Genomic DNA, 10,000 nt, shown 5'->3' with positions numbered 1-10,000 from the left:
AGGAGGAGGAGGAGGAGGAGAAGGAGGAGGAGGAGGAGGAGGAGAAAAATTAGGAGGAAGGAGAGAGGAGGAGGAGGAGGAGGAGGAGGAGGAGGAGGAGGAGGAGGAGGAGGAGGAGGAGGAGGAGGAGGAGGAAGGAGAGAAAATTAGGAGGAAGGAGAGAAGGAGGAGAGAAGAGGAAGAGGAGGAGAGGAGGAGGAGGAGGAGGAGGAGGAGGAGGAGGAGGAGGAGAAGGAGGAGGAGGAGGAGGAGGAGGAAGGAGAGAAAATTTAGGAGGAAGGAGAGAAGGAGAGAAGAGGGAAGAGGAGGAGGAGGAGGAGGAGGAGGAGGAGGAGGTGGAAGGGGAGGAGGAGGAGGAGGAGGAAGGAGAGAAAAATTAGGAGGAAGGAGAGAGGAGGAGGAGGAGGAGGAGGAGGAGGAGGAGGAGGAGGAGGAGGAGGAGAAGAAGGAGGAGGAGGAGGAAGGGAGAGAAAAATTAGGAGGAAGGAGAGAAGGAGAGAGAAAGAGGAGGAGGAGGAGGAGGAGGAGGAGGAGGAGGAGGAGGAGGAGGAGGAGGAAGAAGAAGGAGGAGGAGGAGGAAGGAGAAAAATTAGGAGGAAGGAGGAGAGGAGGAGGAGGAGGAGGAGGAGGAGGAGGAGGAGGAGGAGGAGAAGAGGAGGAGGAGGTGGAAGGGGAGGAGGAGGAGGAGGAGGAGGAGGAGGAGATAAATAAATACAGTAAAACTCACAAATCTGAATAAATAAACACAAAACAGACAAACACACACACAAACACGCAAAATCAAAGTACGATAATGACTCCCCAATGTACGAAGGCTCTTAACAAACTTTATACACAAACACACAAATAAATTAAAAACACTAAAAAACACACTAAAAAAACACGACAAACACAAATAAAACACTAAAACACACACACAAACACGCAAAATCAAAGTACGATAATGACTCACCAATGTACGAAGGCTCTTAACAAACTTTATACACAAACACACAAATAAATAAAAAACACTAAAAAACACACTAAAAAAACACGATAAACATAAATAAAACACTAAAACACACACACAAACACGCAAAATCAAAGTACGATAATGACTCACCAATGTACGAAGGCTCTCTTGGCGTACATAAGATCGAATTTATGGTCCAGTCTAGCCCAGGCCTCAGCGATGGCGGTGGTATTGGACAGCATACACACCGCCCTCGCTACCTTGGCCAGGTCACCCCCGGGAACCACCGTGGGGGGCTGGTAGTTGATGCCCACCTGGGGGAGACACATGGGGGGGGAGGGTGTATTAGTATGGGGGGGGAGAGAGAGAGAGACTTCAAAACATCTTCAAAACACCCCAAAAACATTCCAAACACGCCAAAACACCTCAAAACACCCCAAAACATTCCAAACACCTCAAAACACCTCAAAAACATTCAAAACACTTTAAAACACCCCAAAAACATCCCAAACACCCTTAATCATCCCCAAAACACCTTAAAACACCCCAAAAACATCCCAAACACCCCAAAACACCCTTAAACATCCCTAAAACACCTTAAAACACACCAAATACATCTCAAACACCCCAAAACACCCTTAAACATCCCTAAAACACCTCAAAACACACCAAACACATCTCAAACACTCAAAAAACACCCTTAAACATCCCTAAAACACCTTAAACACACCAAACACATCCCAAACACACCAAAACCACTTGAACACCCCAAACACTCAAAACACCCCAAAACATCCCAAACATTTCCAAAACACCCAAACATCCCTAAATCACTCAAAACACCCCAAACATCTAAACACCCCAAAACAATACACCCCAAAACCCCCCAAACACACCAAAACAAAACACCCAAACACCTCAAAACACCCAAAACACCTAAAACACCCAAAAACACCCAAAACACCCCAAAACACCCCAAAACACCCTCAAACACCCCAAAACACCCCAAACACACAAAACACCCCAAACACAAAACACGCCAAACACACCAATCGACACCTGAATGGTCCTCTTCGTCTCAAACACCCTCAAAACACCCCAAAACACCTCAAAACACCTCAAAACACCCCAAAACACCTCAAAACACCCCAAAACACACCCCAAGACACGTACCTTGAAGCCAGTGGGGCACCAATCGACGAACTGAACACACTCTTCGTCTCAAACACCCTCAAAACAACCCCAAAACACCTCAAAACACCTCAAAACACCCCAAAACACCTCAAAACACCCCAAAACACCTAAAACACCCAGACACGTACCTTGAAAAGTGGGCACCAATCGACGAACTGAATGGTCCTCAAACGTCTCAAACACCCTCAAAACACCCCAAAACACCCCAAAACACCTCCAAACACCCCAAAAACACCCCAAAACACCCTCAAACACCCCCAACCCCCCGAGACACGTACCTTGAAGCCAGTGGGGCACCAATCGACGAACTGAATGGTCCTCTTCGTCTCAAACACCCTCAAAACAACCCCAAAACAAAACACCTCAAAACACCTCAAAACACCTCAAAACACCCTAATACACCTCAAAACACCCTAACCATCCCAAAATCTAGTTATACCACACCAAAACACCCCAAAACACCCTCGAACACAGCCTAATATACCTCAAAACCCCAAACACACCAAAACACCAAAACACCCCAAAACACCGGTAAAGTACCCCAAAACACCCTCAAAACAAAACACCTCAAACACCTCAAAACACCCCAAAACACCCCAAAACACCCTCAACACACCCCAAAACACCCCAAAACACCATCAACACACCCCAAAACACCTCAAACACCCCAAAACACCCTCAAAACCCCCCACCCCCGAGACACGTACCTTGAAGCCAGTGGGGCACCAATCGACGAACTGAATGGTCCTCTTCGTCTCAAACACCCTCAAAACAACCCCAAAACACCTCAAAACACCTCAAAAACACCTCAAAACACCCCAAAACACCCTCAAAACACCCCCAACCCCCGAGACACGTACCTTGAAGCCAGTGGGGCACCAATCGACGAACTGAATGGTCCTCTTGGTCTTAATAGCGGCAATAGCGGCATTCACGTCCTTGGGAACCACGTCACCCCGGAAGAGCAGACAGCAAGCCATGTATTTCCCGTGCCGTGGGTCGCATTTCACCATCTGAGAGAGAGAGAGAGAGAGAGAGAGAGAGAGAGAGAGAGTGAGAGAGAGAGAATGTTTGTTATTGTGGTGTGTGTCTAGTTTTTGTTTAGAAAGAGAGAGAGAGGGAGGGAGATAGATAGAGAGATAGATAGATAGATAGATAGAGAGAGATAGAGAGAGAGAGAGATAGAGAGAGAGATGCTACTACTACTATTACTACTGCTACCACAACTACCACCACCACCACCACCACAATTACCACCACAACAAAAACAGAGAGAGAGAGAGAGAGAGAGAGAGAGAGAGAGAGAGAGATCATCACACCAACACCAACAACAACAATCACTCCTACTACCACGAGAGAGAGACTGCAACCACCACCACCACTACCACTACCACCACCACCACCACCACCACCACCACCACAACACACACAGAGAGAGAGAGATCACACCAACACCAACACCACCACCAACAACAACAATCACTCCTACTACCACGAGAGATAGACTGCAACCACCACCACTACCACTACCACTACGACCACCACCACCACCACTATTACCACCACAACACACAGAGAGAGAGAGAGAGATCACACCAACAACAACACCAACACCACCAACAACAATCACTCCTACTACCACGAGAGAGAGACTGCAACCACCACCACTACCACTACCACTACGACCACCACCACCACCACCACCACCACTGACCTGATTAGCGGGTTCAAAGCAGGCATTAGTGATCTCAGCCACAGACAGCTGCTCGTGATAAGCCTTCTCTGCACTGATGACAGGGGCGTAGGTCACCAGGGGGAAGTGGATGCGTGGGTAGGGCACCAGGTTGGTCTGAAACTCCGTCAGGTCCACATTGAGGGCGCCGTCAAACCTGCAGAAGGCGGTGAAGGAGGAGGAGGAGGAGGAGGGAGTTGAGAGCCTTAATAAAAGCACCTTTATTAACTAACACTGGAGCCTTAAAAAAATGACCTTAAGATACTACATGCACCGTTACAACACCTAAAACACCCTTAAATATCCCCAAAAACACCCAAAAACACCCAAAACACCCCAATAATACCCACACCACAACACCCCACAACACACCAAAAACACACCAAATCTACCTTAAACACCCCAAAAACACCCTAAAACACACCAACACCACCTAAAACACCTAAAACCACCTAAAATACCCTAAAACACCTAAACACCCCAAAACACAGCAAACACCCCAAAACACCTAAAACACACCCTCAAACACACCACATCCTCAAACACCCTAAAACACACCCCAAAACACTAAACACCAAAAACACCCCTAAACACCCTAAACACACCTAAACACCCTAAAACACACCACATGCCTCAAACACCCTAAAACACACCCAAAAGACACTAAAACACCCTAAAACACCCCAAACACCCTAAAACACACCATATGCCCTCAAACACCCCTAAAACACCCCTAAAACACACCACATCCCCTCAAACACCCTAAAACACCCCAAAACACCTAAACACACCTAAAACACCCTAAAACACACCTCAAAACACTAAACACACCACCCTCAAAACACACCTAAACACCCTAAACACACCACATCCCTCAAACACCCTCAAACACCTAAACACCCTAAACACACCACATACCCCTCAAACACCCCAAAACACCTCTAAAAAAACACCCTCAAACACACCACATCCCCTCAAACACCCCTCAAACACCCCAAACCCCCGGCAACCCCCACCTGAGGGAAGCAGTAATAGAGGACACGATCTGGCCAATAAGTCTGTTCAAGTTAGTGTAAGTTGGCCTCTCGATGTCCAAATTCCTCCTGCAGATGTCATAGATCGCTTCGTTGTCTACCATGAAGGCGCAGTCGGAGTGTTCCAGGGTGGTGTGGGTGGTCAGGATGGAGTTGTACGGCTCCACCACCGCCGTAGCCACCTGGGGAAAGGGATCGGATTCGGTTAAAAAGGGTTCGATTCTGTTTAAAAGGGTTCGATTCTGTTTAAAAGGGTTCGATTCGGTTTAAAAGGGTTAGATTCGGTTTAAGAGTGTTAGATTCAGTTTAAAAGGATTAGACTGCATTATAAGAGATTAGAAAAGGTTTACAAGACTTAAAAGGGGTTAGGAAGGATTTGGAAGGGTTCAGAAGGGTTAGATAAGGTAAAGAAGGGTTCAGGAAGGTTATAAAGGGTTAGATTCGGTTTAAAAGGGTAAAATTGCATTATAAAGGATTAGGAAAGGTTCAGAAGACTTAAAAGGTGTTAGGAATCATTAGGAAGGGTTCGGAAGGGTTACATAAGGTTAGAAAGGGTTAAGAAGGTTCACAAGTGTTAGAAAGGGATTAACACACCACAACACACTCAACACACTCCACACACCGGGACAGCGAGGCCACAACCCCTCCAGTTACACCCCGTACCTATTTACTGCTGCCTCAACACACCCTACACATTAACACACCACAACACACTCCACACACCGGGACAGCGAGGCCACAACCCCTCCAGTTACACCCCGTACCTATTTACTGCTGCCTCAACACACCCTACACATTAACACACCACAACACACTCCACACACCGGGACAGCGAGGCCACAACCCCTCCAGTTACACCCCGTACCTATTTACTGCTGCCTCAACACACCCTACACATTAACACACCACAACACACTCCACACACCGGGACAGCGAGGCCACAACCCCTCCAGTTACACCCCGTACCTATTTACTGCTGCCTCAACACACCCTACACATTAACACACCACAACACACTCCACACACCGGGACAGCGAGGCCACAACCCCTCCAGTTACACCCCGTACCTATTTACTGCTGCCTCAACACACCCTACACATTAACACACCACAACACACTCCACACACCGGGACAGCGAGGCCACAACCCCTCCAGTTACACCCCGTACCTATTTACTGCTGCCTCAACACACCCTACACATTAACACACCACAACACACTCCACACACCGGGACAGCGAGGCCACAACCCCTCCAGTTACACCCCGTACCTATTTACTGCTGCCTCAACACACCCTACACATTAACACACCACAACACACTCCACACACCGGGACAGCGAGGCCACAACCCCTCCAGTTACACCCCGTACCTATTTACTGCTGCCTCAACACACCGGGACCTACACACCCTCCAGTTGCCTACTGCTGCCTCAACACACCTACACATTAACACACCCAACACACTCACAACCGGGACAGCGAGGCCACCCCTCGATTGTGAGCCAAGCTGCTGCTAACCACTACAGTACGCGGACCCTCTGATTGTGAGTGTGTGTGTGTGTGTGTGTGTGTGTGTGTGTGTGTGTGTGTGTGTGTGTGTGTGTGTGTGTGTGTGTGTGTGTGTCTGTGTGTCCTGTCTGTGTGTGTGTGTGTCTGTGTGTGTGTGTGTGTGTGTGTGTGTGTGTGTCTGTCTGTCTGTCTGTCTGTCTATCTGTCTGTCTATCTGTCTGTCTATCTGTCTGTCTTTTTGTCTGTCTGTCTGTCCCTGAGTGTCTGTCTGTCTGTCTGTGCGTGTGTATGTCTGTCTCTGAGTGTGTGCGTGTGTGTGTCTGTCTGTCTCTCTGTCTATCTATCTGTCTATCTGTCTGTCCCTGAGTGTCTGTCTCTGAGTGTCTGTGCGTGTGTATGTCTGTCTCTGAGTGTGTGTGTGTGTGTGTGTCTCTCTGTCTATCTATCTGTGTGTCTGTCTATCTGTCTGTGAGTGTCTGTCTCTGTGTGTGTGTGTGTGTGTCTGTCTCTCTGTGTGTGTGTGTGTGTGTCTGTCTCTCTGTCTATCTGTCTGTCTATCTGTCTGTCTTTCTGTCTGTTTGTCTGTCCCTGAGTGTCTGTCTCTGAGTGTCTGTCTCTGAGTGTCTGTGCGTGTGTGTGTGTGTGTGTGTGTGTGTGTGTATCTGTCTGTCTATCTGTCTGTCTTTCTGTCTGTCTTTTTGTCTGTCTGTCTGTCTGTCCCTGAGTGTCTGTCTGTCTGTCTATCTGTCTGTCTATCTGTCTGTCTTTCTGTATGTCTGTCTGTCCCTGAGTGTCTGTCTGTCTGTCTGTGCGTGTGTATGTCTGTCTCTGAGTGTGTGTGTGTGTGTGTGTGTGTGTGTGTGTGTGTGTGTGTCTGTCTATCTGTCTGTCTGTCTATCTGTCTGTCTTGTCTGTCTGTCTCTGAGTGTCTGTGTGTGTGTCTGTTTGTCTGTCTATCTGTCTGTCTGTCTTTCTGTCTGTCTGTGTGTCTGTGCGTGTGTATGTCTGTCTCTGAGTGTCTGTGTGTGTGTCTGTCTCTGTGTGTGTGTGTGTGTGTGCGTGTGTGCGTGCGCCTGACCTGTGGTGCTGGGTAAATGGCAAACTCCAGCTTGCTCTTCTTGCCATAGTCAACAGAGAGGCGCTCCATCAGCAGGGAGGTGAACCCAGACCCGGTGCCGCCCCCGAAGGAGTGGAAGATCAGGAACCCTTGCAGCCCTGGACACCGAAAAACATCCTTCAACACCCATAAAACACCATAAATATCCCTTAAAACACCATAAAAGTCTCTAAAAACACTAAAAATCTCTTAAACACTAAAAATCTCTTAAAAACCCTAAAAAATCCCTAAACACCCTAAAAATCTCTCAAAAACACTAAAATCCTAAAATCCCTAAAAACTCTAAAACAAAAATCCCTAAACACCCTAAAAATCTCTAAAACCCTAAAATCCTAAAACTCAAAATCCTAAAAACTAAAATCCTAAAAACCTAAAATCCCTTAAAAAATCTTCAACACCCCTAAAAATCCCAAAAAAACTAAAAATCCCTTGAAAACCCTAAAAATCCCTTAACAACCCATCAACACCCTTAAAAAATCTTTAAAACCCATAAAAAAAACCCTTAAATACCTTAAAAATACCTCAAAACCCTAAAAAAAATCTGCAAAAAAATCCTTAAACACTCTTAAAAACCTTAAAAATCCCTTACAAACTTCAAAACCCTTAAAAACACGATCCAACCCCTTTAAAGACGATCCGATCCCCTTACCGGTGCACTGATCGGCCAGCTTGCGGACTTTTTCCAGCACCACGTCAACGATCTCCTTGCCAATGGTGTAGTGGCCCCTGGCATAGTTGTTGGCGGCATCCTCCTTCCCTGTGATCAGCTGCTCTGGGTGAAACAGCGCCCGGTAGGTTCCGGTCCGCACCTCGTCTGTTGAGAGAGAGAGAGAGAGAGAGAGAGAGGGTGAGAGAGAGTGAGTGTGTGTGTGTGTGTGTGTGTGTGTGTGTGTGTGTGTGTGTGTGTGTGTGTGTGTGTGTGTGTGTGTGTGTGAGAGAGAGAGAGAGAGAGAGAGAGAGAGAGAGAGAGAGAGAGAGAGAGATGTTCCTCTTTAAGTATTGATCTAACCCCTCTCTCTCTCTCTCTCTCTCTCTCTGCTTCTCCTGCTTTGCTTTAAAGAGAGAGAGAGAGAGAGAGAGAGAGAGAGAGAGGGGTCGTGCAAAGCGGTAAGCTACCACCGCAGAAACCCCCTTAAATTTCCTTCTAGTAGCATCCAAACCCTTAAAACCCTCTAGATATACTTAAATCCCCTTCTAATAGCATTTAAACCCTTAAAACCTTCTTCAAAGAGGATCTGAACCCCTAAAATGACAGAAGGTTCCAGGTCCACAAACCCGACTTTACTACCTCTATACCCTTAAAACTCCCTTGAAAATCTCTAAATCCCCTTCTGATAATATACAAACCCTTAAAACTCCCTAAAAACCCTTAGATCTTCTTTAATCAGGCATCCAAACCTTTTCAAACCCCTTAAAACTCTTAAATTTCCTTCTCAGAGTTTCCAGACCCTTAAAAACTCCTTAAATAATATATAATTCAATTTTTAACACTGAAATCTCTTTTAAACCCCTCAAATCACCTTAAAATGCATCAAATCCCTTATAAACTCCATTAAAAAACACCAAATCCCCTTTAAAAGCATCCAATCCTTTAAAAGCATCCAATCCCTTTTAAAAGCATCCAATCCCCTTTAAAAGCATCCAGTCCCCTTTTAAACCCTAGAATCCCTTCCTCACCAATGACAGAGGGTTCCAGGTCAACAAAGACGGCGCGGGGGACGTGTTTGCCGCTGCCGGTCTCGCTGAAGAAGGTGTTGAAGGAGTCATCGCCGCCTCCCACAGTCTTATCGGAAGGCATTTGACCGTCAGGCTGGATCCCATGTTCCAGACAGTACAGCTCCCAGCATGCATTGCCGATCTGCACGCCAGCCTGTCCCACGTGTACGCTGATACACTCACGCTGGCAGACACAGAGAGAGTTAGTGTGTGAGAGAGAGAGAGAGAGAGAGAGAGAGAGAGAGAGAGAGAGAGAGAGAGAGAGAGAGAGAGAGAGAGAGAGAGAGAGAGAGAGAGAGAGAGAGAGAGAGATTGGGTGTAATATTATTAGTATTAGGAGTATTTTAACCCCTTCAGTACTGGGACACATTTTTACCTTGAGTTTTGTGTACCATTAGACCATTTTATTGACATTAGCAAGGGTGTATGGAGGGCAGAAGATTAATGGCCACAGTCTTCACCATTTTAATTGAGTTTTGTGTACCATTAGACCATTTTATTGACATTAGCAAGGATGTATGGAGGGCAGAAGATTAATGGCCACAGTCTTCACTATTTTAATTGAGTTTTGTGCACCATTAGACCATTTTATTGACATTAGCAAGGGTGTATGGAGGGCAGAAGATTAATGGCCACAGTCTTCACTATTTTAATTGAGTTTTGTGTACCATTAGACCATTTTATTGACATTAGCAAGGGTGTATGGAGGGCAGAAGATTAATGGCCACAGTCTTCACCATTTTAAT

The 10,000-nt window shown here is 46.6% G+C and overlaps 1 protein-coding gene across 1 annotated transcript in view; it reads right to left on the bottom strand.

Moving 5' to 3' along the window:
• Nucleotides 1-10,000, bottom strand: part of LOC123501746 (tubulin alpha-1D chain) — an 11,960-nt gene that overhangs the window by 650 nt on the left and 1,310 nt on the right. Inside the window, exons 2-8 of the mRNA XM_045250762.1 lie at nt 9,216-9,438; nt 8,188-8,352; nt 7,500-7,636; nt 4,895-5,094; nt 3,861-4,035; nt 3,007-3,159; nt 1,103-1,266 (exon numbers count right to left, since the gene is read on the bottom strand). Of these exons, the coding sequence (XP_045106697.1) occupies nt 1,103-1,266; nt 3,007-3,159; nt 3,861-4,035; nt 4,895-5,094; nt 7,500-7,636; nt 8,188-8,352; nt 9,216-9,438 (1,217 nt within the window). The remainder of the gene's footprint in view (nt 1-1,102; nt 1,267-3,006; nt 3,160-3,860; nt 4,036-4,894; nt 5,095-7,499; nt 7,637-8,187; nt 8,353-9,215; nt 9,439-10,000) is intronic.

Source organism: Portunus trituberculatus, chromosome 2, assembly GCF_017591435.1.
Source record: "Portunus trituberculatus isolate SZX2019 chromosome 2, ASM1759143v1, whole genome shotgun sequence".
In the NCBI taxonomy this organism is placed as follows: domain Eukaryota; kingdom Metazoa; phylum Arthropoda; class Malacostraca; order Decapoda; family Portunidae; genus Portunus; species Portunus trituberculatus.
The sequence above is the reverse complement of the archived record's forward strand: the minus strand, read 5'-3'. Positions and strand labels throughout refer to the sequence as shown.